Source organism: Mustela nivalis (genome assembly GCF_964662115.1).
Source record: "Mustela nivalis genome assembly, contig: HAP1_SCAFFOLD_1655, whole genome shotgun sequence".
Lineage (NCBI taxonomy): Eukaryota > Metazoa > Chordata > Mammalia > Carnivora > Mustelidae > Mustela > Mustela nivalis.
Window position 1 is genome coordinate 1 of NW_028135009.1, and position 15,608 is coordinate 15,608.

The following is a 15,608-nucleotide window of genomic DNA, read 5'->3' on the forward strand; positions in this document are numbered from 1 at the left end:
TAAGGAAAATGTATATAAAGTAGAAGTTTCTAAAAAATACTATAAAAGGGTTAAGAAGTTTAATACTGTGTCATAGAATAAAAGGAGTCCACACTTTATAATAAAACTAATATGAAACCCTTTTAGCTAACATAAAGTCATATGGCAGAAAAAAAAAGACTGCAGATCACATCAGTCAATAATATGAAAGAATATAAATTTTGTGTATACTGTTCTTCATGTTGCCCCATCAGAATAATTGCTTTCTGCCTAACTGATGACATGTCGACATTTTTCACTATGTAATTATAAATTATCCTCTTCTTATTAAGTTAATCTTTCTGACTTATTACCACCCTAGAACAATATAAGTTTAAAAAAAAACAACTACTGTACCTTTTAAACTTATCAACCACATGTACATCTGCTTTTTCTCTAATTAACAATTCCACCATTTTGTGGTTGTTTTCATTTACAGCAAGTAAAAATGGTGTGAATTCGACCTGTAAAAGTGTAAAAACAATTTATAATTTACAAAATTACATATTTCCATACTGAATTTTAAAACCTATAAAGGATCCTCTAACCTTAAACACATACATAAGTACTCTCAACCCCCCACCTTCCCCAGCCCTCAGTCTTCCCCACCCCCTCACACCGCCCCTACCCTCCCCCCCGCCCCCACCCCCACCCCTCTCTTTCACCAGCTGCTCCTTCTCTTGGCAATAGCCCTCCTCAGGGGACCTGGGCAGCTCAATCTGAGGGTCTGCCTTCAGCTCAGGTCCTGAGCCCAGGGTTCTGGGATCCAGCCTCACGTCAGGCTCCCTGCTCAGTGGGGAGTCAGCTTCTCCTTCTCCCTCTTCCCCACCCCTCTGCTCACATCTCTCTCCCATTCTCACTCTCTCAAATAAATAAATATTTTTGAAAAAATAAAATAAATTAAATTAAGTTAAATAGCCCTCCTCCACCTCTTCAACAGATTAACTGTAGTCATTCTCCAAATCTTACTTCAAACATTGACCGGTTCCAAGAATCTCGGCTTCTATCACAGCATTTACCACTGTATACTCCACTTATTTTATTGTACCCATCGAAACCAAGAGCTTCTTGAGGGAAAGGACTATATTTTATCTCTGTATCTCCAAACTCTAAAACATAGCTGTAAAAGCTGAAAGTATTTTTACTGAGTTAACAGCCTAAAGGATTATCTCCGGAGTAGTGTTTCTTAAATTATATTCCAAAGAACATATACTTCCTGGAAGGTGAGGATTGTGCCTCAATAGAAAGATTCAATGATCCGTGAGGATTGTGCCTCAATAGAAAGATTCAATGATCCTCGATGTTTGAGAAATATTACAGAACTGCACATTATCTCTAGCGCAAAAGAAATCAGTTTAAATTTGCTTATCCCCATTTTACAATACTTTCATGGCAAACATTAACATTTCAGAATTAGAGTTTCAGGGATACAGTGTTGAGAGCTTTCCAGTAAAGGTGAAGCTTTTCTCCAGGTTATACCAACATGCTTGATTCTCTTCTATCAATGGTATCAGGATCCCAGATGTCAACATAAAGCACTCTTGCTCCAAATGGGTCACTAAGGAGATGGACTCTGAATTAAAAGAGCAGCTGTGGGGCATCTGGGTGGATCAGTCAGTTAAGTGTCTGCCTTTGGCTCAGGTCCTGTTCTTGGGGTCTTGGGATCCAGCCCTGCATCAGGCTCCCCTACTTTTCCCTCTCCCTATGCCCTTCCTCCCTACTCATGTGTGCACTCTCACGTTCTCTCTCAAATACATAAGATCTTTCTTTTTAAAAAAGTTCATTAAAGTGAAATCTTAAAACTTCAAATAACTGACTTGACAGTTTACAGCACTGTTAGCCAAAGCCGGCCTCTTTCAAAACTTGAAGAAAACCAACACTTGGGTCAACAAAAACTTAAGAACTATAATCAATTGTAGATAATTGCTGCATTTAAGAATGAAAGTGTATCAAAGACTAGTATTAATATCAACTGAATCATAGAAACATAGATCACTTCCCTATCCCTATAACTAGATCATGGTCTTAGAGCAGAATAAGGCATATTCCATGTAAAATTACTCAGAATTACTACTTGGGTTAGCAGTCAAGAAAGAAAAATTCTTGCTATGTGAAGAACATGCTTCTCTCCTTATAAGTCTGCGTATGTGCTTTCTTCCTGCTTTCTTTATTTACAGTCCCTAAAAAAATGTATTTCCAATCTTAGACAATTAAGTTATTTAAAAATATTTTCATTCAGGGAATGCTCGAGCTTCTACGTATGAAAAATTGACCCTATCTATGTCAACCAACAGTGCTTCCTTAAGGGCAATGGTAGGAGGTAAGGCATGTCAAAGAAATAACAAATGGAAGAGTGAGTGTGGTCCCCCTCAACTCCCCATGCACAGCTACTACCCCCTGAGGACCTACACAATGCTGAGCAGGAACTACTCTGTGAAATGGGAGACCCCAGTGTGGGACATGGCAGGCAGAGTGGCTATGAGCACAAGTAGATGCCCCTGGAGGATGTCAGGACCCGATCCCCGTGCTCTCATCTTCAGAACCTTGGGGCCTGCAGTGCCCGGGGCCTGCAACCTGCTGCTTTCTCCTCCCACTCAAACTCACCCAAGTTACCCCACTGGGTCATGGTCTCCCACCCCTTCCCAAGAGCACCCGTTTCCTAAGCCCCTGCACAGCACCCAGCCTCCATCATCACCTCACTCCCCTCAGGCCTTCAAGCCTTTGTGGGCTCTGAGCCCACCATCCACTCCCAAACACTAATGGGAAGATTCTCCTCCTGGGGTGGAAGGGCGGCTGGGAAACAGAACTCTACCCTTTCCGTGGGCTTCATCGTTCTCTAGTCCTCCCTGCCCTGGCTTTGGAGTTGTTTCCCTGGTACAGGACTTGATGTATAGAATTCAGTATTTATTATTTATTACATATAGGAATAAATACATAAATAAATGTTTTGTAGCTAAAATATATATGTGTGTGTGTGTGTGTGTGTGTGTGTGTGTTTTAAAATTTTGAATACTTTATAAATAATGTTGACGTACCTTGTTTCTTGCTTCAATATTTGCATGGTATAAAATCAGCTTCTCTACTATTGATGTGTTCTCACCAGCAACAGCATAGTGGAGGGCAGTATTGCCAAACTTATCCGTAAGATCTGGATTAGCCCCATGTTCTAAAAGAGTAGTTACACATGCCTCTTCCTGGTATTGTACAGCCTGTCAGTAGTATCCCAAGAAACAGAGTGTAAATTCTGGGAATTTAAAGCAAGCATGCTACAACCAATTAGTTACATTTAATTGCAATAAATTTTCATTCTAAGTAATTAAATCAAATCCACCTCAGGCAGACACAGCTGCTACCACACACCTTCATTAGAGGAGTCCTATAGTCTCCATCATAGAGGTCAAGCTTGCATTTCCTCTCTACAAGAAAATCTACCATGTCGGCATGGCCGATGGTACAGGCCAGATGGAGAGGTGTCCTATGAAAGTGAAAGAATGTTTTAGGAAATTATAGTGCACAATTTCAAAACATGCAATTAATTCATGTAATTGTAAACATTAAATAGCATCTTATTCCTTTGACTCAAAAACAAAGATTTCATTTTCTTTTGAAGAAAGTACAATAATTATTAGTGATCATTCACCATACTAATAAAAGAGCAGTCTATCTGACTAGGTAGAGCATGACCTCAGGATTCAGCTCAACCTACTTAATAGTTATGGCTCAGCCTTATCCTCAATTTCCTCATCAAATAATGGAGATAAAAACAGTTAGCTCATGTTCCTGCCTTGCTCAGTTTGAAGGTCATGTGACTCTTGATCTCAAGGATCATGAATTCAAGCCTCATGTTGGCTACAGAGATTACTAAAAACTAATAAAAATAAAGTAAAGAATAGGTATCTCATGAGACCTCGTCACCATGCTTAAATGAGGATCTATGCAAAGTTTGTTACATATTATTATTATGACTATTACTATTGATACTACTGTACAAATCCCATTAGGTAAAGTGATACAATCATGCCTACTTCTCAGATATGCTTTAAATATTCACAAGAATACTACATATCAATGATTCTAGGAGGCTCATTTTGTCACCTTTTAGTATCTCTGACATTGGAATGTGATTTATAATTCAAAATGTCTTACAACTATAATTGGCAGAATTTTTTAAGATTTCTTATTGGTATACAAAATGGTGGGGCATCACACAATCAATGTGCCTTACGTTAAATGTAATAATGTTATATACATACAACAGCTCTACTGCAGTTCTAGTCACATGGTTGGCATTTAAATAAATTTTAGTTCTTGAAAGCATTATAGGAAAAGAGGACTAAAATAATGAAGAATTCTTTTTAAGTAATTCTTCACTCTGATTTTCAAGAAACTTTAAGCCAAAGGAAGCTCAGGATTCAAATAAACAGGAACAGTTTTATTTTTGTACATTATGTATTTTATATATATTTTATATGAAATAATATATTTTATATATCTTATACATAAATATATCATGTTTATATATGATATATTTTCATATACATTATATGAAATAATAAAATTATTTTTTTCATTTTATTAGATTTATAGATCATATGAAAATCAAGAATTACCAATTATCAATATTAGTATTTAATACCATTATAAATAAATAAATAGCAGATCTTTCTTCACCACTTATGAATGATTCACCTTTTCCTACTAATATGAAATGTCACCATATTGGGGTGTTTGGCATTTTCTTCTCTACCCCATTCATTCATCTATCCTTTCAGCCATTAGTAACTGTGTAATTTGTGGAAATTTAAGATACATTTTGATATCTGGAAGGGTATATCTGTCTACTTATAAAAATTTAAGTTTTTATTTTAATTCCAGTTAACATGCAGTGTTATATTACTTTCAGGTGTACACTCTAGTGATTCCAAAAAATTTCTTAATGTCATCACAATGATAAAAGACAGCAGGAGTAACACAAAATTCTTAAAACCATGATGATTTTATTTGCATTATGGAATGTCGATAAATACAGGAAGAGTACACATTTTGAGAAATACGTCTTCCTAATCACAAACAGAACCATCTTCCCAATTCAAAATTTATTTCGACAGCCATTCAGTAAATAACATACATACAAAGTGGACACAGATAAAAATTATATATTGGATTTTATCGAAAGAATTTGTAGCCCAGAAGTTGATCTATTATGGGATTAGACTTTTTTTATAACATTATCGTATAAAAAGATGTCCATTAAATATAAAATACTGGAGGTGCCTGGGTGGCTCAGTCATTCAGCATCTGCCTTGGGTTCAGGTCCTGATCTCAGGGTCCTAAGATCAAGTCCCCCATCGGGCTTTCTGCTGGTGGTGGGGGGCTGCTTCCATCTCTCCCACTCCCTCTGCTGTATTCGCTCCCTCTGTGTCTCTGTCAATAATAAAATCTTAAAAAATAAAGTGAAATACTGTATATACTTCATTTCTTTTCTGTCACTATTGAAATGTGGTTCAGTCATATCAAAGCTGTCTCTCAACTGGCCTATATGGGGACTTATGAGTGGGTCAAAAGGCAGCTGAGGATTTTGTTTTGTAGCTCAGCCAGCCTGGGCGCTAGACCCCTTGCTGCCCAGCCTCAGGAGGGAAGACCGCCAAGTGCCCTCAGTGACAGGAGGGTATTTACCCCAAAGATACATATGTAGTGAAAAGAAGGGCCATCTGTACCCCAATGTTCATAGCAACAATGGCCACGGCTGCCAAACTGTGGAAAGAACCAAGATGCCCTTCAATGGATGAATGGATAAGGAAGATGTGGTCCATATACACTATGGAGTATGAGGCCTCCATCGGGCTCCTTGCTCCGCAGGGAGCCTGCTTCTCCCTCTGACTCTGCCTTCCACTCTGTCTGCCTGTGCTCGCTCTCACTCACTCTCTGACAAATAAATAAATAAAATCTTTAAAAAAAAAAAAAAGAAAAAGAAAGGATGAATACCTAACTTTTGTAGCAACATGGCCGGGACTGGAAGAGATTATGCTAAGTGAAATAAGTCAAGCTCAGAGAGTCAATTATCATATGGTTTCACTTATTTGTGGAGCATAACAAATATCATGGAGGACATGGGGAGATGGAGAGGAGAAGGGAGTTGGGGGAAATTGGAAGGGGAGTTGAACCATGAGACACTATGGACTCTAAAAAACAATCTGAGGGGTTTGAAGTGGCAGGGGGGTAGAGGTTGGGGTACCAGGTAGTGGGTGTTATAGAGGGCACAGATTGCATGGAGCACTGGGTGTGGTGCAAAAACAATAAATACTATTATGCTGAAAAGAAATAAAAAATAAATTTAAAAAATGATAACATTAAAAAAAAATTCCTGGTTCCTTACCTCTTTCTCTTTTCCCTCTTCCCATTCTAGTTCCTCCTGCATTTACTCCCTGGCATTTAGCACATCCATGAACTACATCCTGAAACATACGCCCTAATTTAGAAACCTGGAACTGCTTGCCTATAAGCTCCTTAAGTTTTCATGTCCTCAAATGAGTACCCTGATTTATCTGGCCTACTAAGTTCTTACCTAGTCTCCGAGAAAGAATTAACTTTCCTGTTTTAGTCTTAGCCCAATTCCCCTCATGGTCTAATTTAGGCCATTTTTGTAAATACTTTAAATCTTCTGAATAGTTCAGTTTTTCTGGTAGGGCTGGAGCCAGAAGTGTAACCAGCTCCTGCACTGTTTTTTTGGGGGTGCTTGCTTTGCAGGTTGATCTGCTAATTGGTTTCCTTTTGAAGTCAGATCAGTCCCCTTTTAGTGTCCTGGGCAGTGCATAACGGCCACCTCTTTTGAGTCCCAAATAGCTTGGAGGAGAGCCAGTACTACTTCTCTGTTTTTAATTCTTTTTCCTTCTGCTGTTAATAGGCTCCTTTCTTTATGAATAGCCCCATGTATATGGAGAGTAGCAAGGGCATACCTGCTGTCCATATAGATGTTGGCAGTTTTACCTTTGGCCATCAGCAGTACAATCAGCTCCGCTTTTTGCACCGATGTTCCATGTGGCAGGGCTGCTGTCCAGAGTTCCTGCTCAGGGGAAACCACCGCAGCCCCTGCATCCCTTTCTCCATTGACCATGTAACTACTCCCATCCATGAACAGAGTCACCTCTGCATCCAGAAGGTGAATGTCTCTGAGGGCCGGCCTTACTTCTGTGACTCGGGTTAGGACCTCCCCGCAGTCATGTAGGTGGTGAGCCAGCTCTACTGGCAGCAGCGTGGCTGGATTTAGCACCACTGGGGGCCGGAAGCTCACTCTTGTTTCGTTGAGGAGGAGGCCCTGATACCCTGTCACTCGGGTGTTCATCACTCATCGGTCTGGTGGATTCTGGAGGAGGCCTTTGGTAGTGTGGGTGGTGGTCAAGATGAGATTTTGACCCAAAGTCAATTTACTTGCATCCTTGACCAGGAGGGCCATGGCAGCAATTATGCAGAGGCAAGGGGGAACCCAGCTGCTACTGGATCTAGTTTCTTGCTAAGATATGATACTGGCCTTTGCCAAGCCTCCAGAGTCTGAGTCAAAACTCCTTTGGCCACCTCTGCTTTTTCATCCACATACAACTGGAAGGGCTTCTGGGATGGCCAATGCTGGGGCACTCAGTAAGGCTGTTTGTAATTCCCAAGATGCTCCTTCTGCCTCAGCCATCCACTCTGTCATAGTGAGCCCACATTTTGCCAGTTCATAGAGAGGTCAGGCAATCTCCGTAGACTGCAGTATCCACAGCCTACAGTAGCCCACCATCCCAAGAAACTCCCTCACTTGTTGGGACGTGGTGGGGCGGGGGTATTGGGTGATCACCTGTTTCCTGGACTCAGACAGTGAACGCACTCCCTCGTGGAGATCAAAGCCTAGATAAGTAGCATGGCTCTGACAGAGCTGTGCTTTCTTTGCTGACACCCAATACCCTTTTCCTGCAGAATCTGTAAGAGAGCTCCCATCCCCACGAACATGACTCATAGTCCTCAGTGGCTATTAGCAAGTTATCAACATACTGTAACAGAGTGACTCCCAGGTTAGAGGTTCTATACTCATGCAAATCCTCATGTAGGGCCTCTCTGAAGATAGTGGGTGAATTCTTGAACCCTTGGGGAAGTCCTGTCTAGGTGAGTTGGCCTTGAAATCCTTCCTGTGGATTGGGCCACTCAAAAGCAACGAAGGGGCTGAGACTCCCTTGCTAAAGATATGCAGAAATATGCATCTTTGAGATCTAAGATGGTATAAACAGTTCTTTGGGGGCCCAGGAGGGAGAGGATGGCATAAGGATTAGGCCCCATTGTTTCCTGGAGGGTTTGGAGAAGGCTCCCTTCTCTTGTCTCCACTGGTTCTGAGACTGGCTCGTAAAGAAGGTATTCATCTACAGCTGGCACAGACATCTGCACAGTTGTACATTTATGTCTTTCTATGCCATTCACACCTTGTACCAAGACTTCCTCTTCAGATAGTTTTCCCATAGGTTTCAATTGATTTTCCCTCCACTTCAGTTTTTACCTGAGGTTTGGGGAGGGGCTCTGAACCACAGCCCCTTCAGTCTCTGGAGGACAGCATGGCCATCTTCCATTCGGGGCACTCCCTGGCCCAATGCCCTTTTTCCTTACAGTAAGCACACTGATCTGAATCTACGTCTTCCTGCCTGCCTTCTCTGTGCTTAGGCTTTTCCTTCCATTTACCATCCTCTACCTGCCAGATTGTAAGGCCAAAACCTTCCTCCTGTGCATCCCTGTTGTTAAACACCTTTTCTACTAGTCCCACTCACTCAGTCACATTCTTCCCTTCCAATCCTTCAATTTTCTGAAGTTTCCTCCCTATATCTGCAGCTGACTGACTGGCAAAAGCAAGATCATCTAAACAAGCTATCATGCAACTTCCCTGATGTTTACCTCAGGTTGTGTAGCTTAGGTAAACAAGCATTTAAAGACAATCACATGTAGAAGTTAACATCCATAAAGGTGTATTATTAAAACATAATTTTTCTCTCTAAAATAGCCCTCATTTCCAGAGATAACCAAATCAGGACTAATTTATTTGAAAAACAAGTCCAGTTTTAACAAACTTGGCCTAATTACTTACATAAGCTCTGCAAGAACAGTGAGTGATCATATAAATCTTTTAGAATCTGCTTTGCTGGAACTTCTCATAAGGAATCTCTAGGTTGAACTTATAGTAGCCTCTCCAGGCCAGAAGCCAAGCCACGTACTTGCCATCAGACATGCCTGCAATACCTCTCGATTTGGGCGAATTCCTCTTCCTGAGGTCCCCAAAGTATCCTGAGGTTCCTGCATCTGCCAGGAAGTTATATCCTTTACTCGCCTGGGGAGGCTGTTGGGAACTCTCTAAGCAAGGTATCAGGCCAACAGTACCAAAGGGCTTTCAGGCTCCAGGTTTTATAAAGTCCACCTTAGTTCCTTTAAGCTGTCTAGGCATAGCTGAATCTTTTCAAATATGACATTCCAGTCAAAGCCTTGGTAAAATAACCAGTGTTTCCAATGGTGTCTTGTTACAAGGAGAACCGATTCTTACTGAACTTGTGCAAATGACTGATTGCCATGGAAGAAAGAATACTTGCTGAGACCTTTCGGTTTCAGAGGGTTCAGATAGAGAGAAAGAGTTGAATACCTTGATTTGTTTACAAATGACTACTTTTACATCTCTGTAAGTTACAGATAACTTAAGAAAAAGTTTAACAAGCCTGGAAAAGCAAACACTACAGAACCAGTAATGTTTAAAATAAGACAAAACATCAAGAGATACAACATTACAATCTTTCAGTTCATCTAGTCCCATGTTACTCATTCTGGTTTAGTCTGAATGCAGCTTTTACTTCTGGCAATTCTTACCCATTTTAGTTCCAGGATTTTAACATATCAAAGACCTGTATTTGTCCTGAAAGTCTACCCATATGAATTTCCTTTAAGGCGGAAGTCATTTTACAAGAGAATTCTTAGAAGGCAAATTTATGAATCAGTTAAGTACAAAACATGTTCACCAGCAGATTTCAAAAGCACAAAACAGTTCCAGCAACCAACGCTCTAGCATTTTATCCCATTTGGTTAAGACCTAGATGTACAACAAATTTAATTCCATTTGTCATTCAAGCAAACCTTCATGTTTTCACAGTTTCAGGATACCAAAGACTTTGAGAGCTACTTTAACAATTACCCATTAAGACCCTGAGACAGACAATTAACCATCAGTTTAGTAACCTCTTTCTTAACATATTTCATGTTCCACCTGGGCCCACTCCACTTCAGATGCCATGCTCTCCTGCCAGCAAGGGGGAGGGGCTAGGCAGTCCACATCGGGCCATAGAAGACAGGAACTGCCCCAAAACAAAGAGAGTTTCAGCAGCTGCTTGGGAATATTCCTTAAAGTCTCTGTCTCGAGTTAGACTAACCACAGTCAGTTCCAGTTATACCCATTAAAAGTCAGAGTCCCCTCATTCTCTGCTTGCCCCATTTTTTCAAACACAGCAAACAACACAACAGACAACAACAACAACAAAAAAACAAGACAAAGACAACTGCAGGCCCAGTGGTCCTGCCACAGGTGGGGATTTTCTAGGGGGACTCGAAACCCCTGACAGCCTAGGGGGACTCGAACCCCCTGGCTGCCTAGGGGGACTCGAACACCTGGTGACAGCTTAGGGGGACTCAAACCCCCTGACTGCTTATAGGGACTTGAACCCCCTGGCGACCTACCAGTGGAGGGAAGGGGCATCCCCGCATCCACTCTAGCCCTGGGGAGCATGGCTGCTCCAGCTCCTTCCCGGTGGGCCATACCCTGGAGTTCCACAATCAGACAGACAGGATCCCGTGATCTTACATCCAGAGGCTTTTCCCAGAAATCCTGATACTGGCTCAGTGCTCATTGTTTTTTCCCGGACAATCCCGTAATCAAAGGAATGAGACTGATACAAAGCAAAGGTCAAGCAATGCTTTATTTCGCCCCAAGCATCGAGAATCAAACTGACCGCTCAGGGCTGTCTCTTGCAAAGAGATGAACCCTCCCAGCCTCACAGACTTTTCTAGAGGTCGTTTAGCCGGGCTATACACAGGTGGGCAATGAGATTGTGATACACAGAGAAAACTGCACAATCATGCTAGGTCTGCAACACACAGAGAAAACTGCCTGGGCTTTCTCTGTGTGGCCAATTGAATTTCAATTTACCCTAGTAAATATACGGATGGCCAACTGAATTTCAATTTACCCTAGTAGATATATGCGCATCCCACTGATTGGATGTCTTCACCTGGCCTGACATGCCCTTGTATCTAGGCTTTGCAAGTAATTTCCTCTGGGAGGGGCGGGGTCAATCTAAGTTCACTACATAAACACAAAATGACTCCCTCTGGCTAAGCAGGCCCTTAATGCCTATTACCTTTTCCTCTTGTCTCTTTTATTCACGTTCTTCCCACGCAGTAGCAACTGATCCATATTCCATATATCACCCAGGAGAGCAACTTTGTGGATCTTTTTGAGCTCTTTCCGGCGGATGTTATACCGGGGCTGGGTCTCCGTGACTTCCTCCTTGTGAACCCAAGCCATCAAGTCATTCATCCCCTCGATGTCCGAGGATGAGCACACCTTCCCACTCTGAAAACAAAAAAACTTCTTCATTGCAAAGCCTAGAGGCTTTACCACCACTTCACCTTCCGCTTGGCTCTTCGCCGCTTCTAGACACCAACACCAGTGCTAGAGATAAGCCGAACCCACCACGCAACAGTTCGGAATCTTGGAGCACCTAACAACGGTAACTATGACGCCAAGCACAAATGCGCATGCGCAACTCTGAATCCGGCGTGGCTGCGCCTGCGCATAAAGGGCAGCCACTAAGGGTGCCCAAAGCACACGTGCGAGGCTCAAGCCTCACAGATCGTAGTGTGGCAGAGCCTCCGCTCGGCTCCCCGCTCCGGGGCGACGGGGCAGCGGGCCTACGGGGCGGCGGGGCCTCCGCTCGGCTCGCTGCTCCGGGGCGGCGGGGCGGCGGGAGGGCGGGGCCGTGGGGCCGCGGGGCCTCCGCTCTGCTTGCCGCTCCGGGGCGGCGGGGCGGCGGGGCGGCGGGGCGGCGGGGCCTCCGCTCGGCTCGGCTCGCTGCTCCGGGGCGGCGGGGCGGCGGGAGGGCGGGGCCGTGGGGCCGGGGCCTCCGCTCTGCTTGCCGCTCCGGGGCGGCGGGGCGGCGGGGCGGCGGGGCCTCCGCTCGGCTCGGCTCGCTGCTCCGGGGCGGCGGGGCGGCGGGAGGGCGGGGCCGTGGGGCCGCGGGGCCTCCGCTCTGCTTGCCGCTCCGGGGCGGCGGGGCGGCGGGGCGGCGGGGCCTCCGCTCGGCTCGGCTCGCTGCTCCGGGGCGGCGGGGCGGCGGGAGGGCGGGGCCGTGGGGCCGGGGCCTCCGTTCTGCTTGCCGCTCCGGGGCGGCGGGGCGGCGGGGCGGCGGGGCCTCCGCTCGGCTCGGCTCGCTGCTCCGGGGCGGCGGGGCGGCGGGAGGGCGGGGCCGTGGGGCCGCGGGGCCTCCGCTCTGCTTGCCGCTCCGGGGCGGCGGGGCGGCGGGGCGGCGGGGCGGCGGGGCCTCCGCTCGGCTCGGCTCGCTGCTCCGGGGCGGCGGGGCGGCGGGAGGGCGGGGCCGTGGGGCCGCGGGGCCTCCGCTCTGCTTGCCGCTCCGGGGCGGCGGGGCGGCGGGGCGGCGGGGCCTCCGCTCGGCTCGGCTCGCTGCTCCGGGGCGGCGGGGCGGCGGGAGGGCGGGGCCGTGGGGCCGGGGCCTCCGTTCTGCTTGCCGCTCCGGGGCGGCGGGGCGGCGGGGCGGCGGGGCCTCCGCTCGGCTCGGCTCGCTGCTCCGGGGCGGCGGGGCGGCGGGAGGGCGGGGCCGTGGGGCCGCGGGGCCTCCGCTCTGCTTGCCGCTCCGGGGCGGCGGGGCGGCGGGGCGGCGGGGCGGCGGGGCCTCCGCTCAGCTCCTGCTCTGGGGCTATAAATCTGAATAATAATAAAGACTCAGAGGACCTACAACAAACTAAGAAGTGTTTATTCATGAAAATTACTGAAGTTTGATTGGAGTTGTGAGAGTCTGCTGTGCTCTCACCTCCCATGCCAGAAACCTGTCACTTAGAGAAGGGACTTGCCTGACCTGAGGCAGAGTAAGTCAAAGGGGTGGCCTCCATGCTAAGCAGACAGGGTTCTCTAGCCTGAGGTTGCAATGCTGTTTGGTAACAGTAGCAAGGTACTTAACTGTAAGCTCTGAGAGGTCAGAGAGCCATCTGAATGTGATAAGCACTATACATAAACTCCAGGTTTACCCAAGGCATGCAGTTGAAACTGAAGCTGGTTCAAGCCACCCACATACCCATGGTTGCCAAGCCATGCACATATACGCAAAGAAGCAAAAAGCTTGTTAGCAAAAACCAGGCAGCCTTGAAAATGACCCAAGTGTTGAATGGACTTAGAAGCCCACACAGATCCATCAGCAGAGGAGAAAGCATGAATAATGGGGTCTGCACACAACATCTGCCCAATCGTTGGCTAAATGTGAAAGGATGCAGGCACAGCAGCAACATGTAGGAAGCAAGACTTAAAAATTTAAGAAATGAACAGAGACATCAATGGCTGCACACTGCAGGAGAGACAGACTTCATAAATTTACTGGAGGCAAGTTATTAAGCAGAACAAGACAACCCCCTGGGGTGGAAATCAGAACCCCTAATTGCTACATTACCTGAAATTCAACAAGATTATAAAACAAAGGGACAAGAAAGGTGACCCTTACTACAAAAAGCATTAAGGAGAAACCATCTAAGTATTTCCAGATGGTAGATTCAGCAAAGATTTAAAAGCAGCTACATGCACATGGTCAAAGACGAATGGAAATAGTGCTGAAAACCATGATGAAAATGACACATGAAGAGTCTCAATAAAAAGATACAGGGGTGCCTGGGTGGCTCAGTGGGTTAAGCCTCTACCTTCAGCTCAGGTCATGATCTCAGGATCCTGGGAACGAGGCCCACATTGGGCCCTCTGCTCAGCAGGGAGCCTGCTTCCCCCTCTCTCTCTGCCTGTCTATATGCCTACTTATGATCTCTCTGTCAAATAAGCCTTTAAAAAATAAAAATTTAAATTTAAAAAAAATACAAAGTAAAAGAATTGAATGAGAACTTACAGCTGAAAAATACAGTACCTGCAATGGAAAATTCAACTGATTTGAGATGACAGGAGAATCAGTGAACTTGAAGAATCAACAGAAATTACTCAATCTCAAGCAGAGAGGTAGAAAAAAAAAAAAAAACAATAAAGAAAATGAACAAAGCCTGAGACCAGATCAACGATAAGGAGATCCCCAGAAGGAAGACAGAAAAGGATTAATAAATATATTTGAAGAAGCAATTGCCAAAAATTGCTTAAATTTGATGAAAACCTAATCTGCAGATCCATGAAGCCCAGTAAATCCTAACCAGGAAATAGACAAGGACATCCACACCTAAACGTGTCATCATGGGGTCAAACCGCTAAAATCAAGGATAAGCAAATGAACACAAAACCTTGAAATCTGCAAGAGAAAAAAACCAACCTATCACAAAAGGAGACCAAAATTATGATTAACAGCTGACTTCTTACAAAAAAATAATGGAAGCTAGGAGTCTATGGCATAACATAATCTAAATGATTACAGATTTTTTAAAAAGGCAACCATGTATTCTATATCCATCAAAACTATTCTTAAAAAAAACAAAGGCAAAAATAAATGACATTCCCAGAGAAAGACTGTGGAAAGAAGAGTCTATAAAGCACTAGTAGCACTGTATTGTTGAGTTGCTGTAACATGCACAGATATAACATATGACACTAGGAGCACAGAGAAGAAAATGAGAGCTACTGAAACAAAGTTCCCACATTTGACCAGAATTAGAGTAGACTGACAAGATGCACACAGTCATACCTAGATCAATCACTAAGATCTAACTCAAAAAAGGAGGAACAGAAGAATCTCTTGGGATACGAGAAAACCAGGAAAGAAAAAGCAAAGTGGGAAGTGAAGAAACAAGTATATCAAAACTAAATCTGAATTAACTAAACACTCCACTAAACAGAGATTGTCAATTGGATTTTTAAAAAGCAAGATTGATAAAGAACTTGTGTTCAGAATATATGATCTCTTACACCACATAATAAGACAACCCAAAAGGGACAGTGAGGGTGCTCTGAATGGATGTTTCTCCAAAGAAAATATACACACACGGCCAATAAAACAGGAGAGGATATCACTAGTGTAGCTAACCGTATGTTAATCCATGAGGTATTATTTCATTCACACCAGAATGACTCTCTAAGAATGACATTTTTATCAAAAAGTCTCTAAGAATATGCTGTAGAAGATACGGAGAATGATGCATTTCATCAGGTCCGTAAAAAGGTAAACAGAAACTTACTACATGACCCAGCAACTTCTACCCCAGAAGTCTGTCTAGGATAAATAAAAACCTGCATCCACACAAAGACATGTATACACACAGGGAGAAGGAAGGAAGGAGAGAGTGACAGGGAAGGATGAAAGAGGAGAGAAAGGGGAAAGGGAAGTGGC

General features: G+C 44.5%; 1 protein-coding gene across 1 annotated transcript; it reads right to left on the minus strand.

Annotated features, from left to right (window-relative positions):
* Positions 1-375: 375 nt before the first annotated feature.
* Positions 376-11,668, minus strand: LOC309857990 (uncharacterized protein; the record flags this gene model as incomplete). Its single annotated transcript, XM_082750681.1, has 4 exons — positions 376-482; positions 3,054-3,227; positions 3,379-3,493; positions 11,430-11,668. Coding segments are annotated over 4 exons (635 nt in total), but the record flags the coding sequence as incomplete, so codon positions are not given.
* Between the last annotated feature and the right edge of the window lie 3,940 nt (positions 11,669-15,608).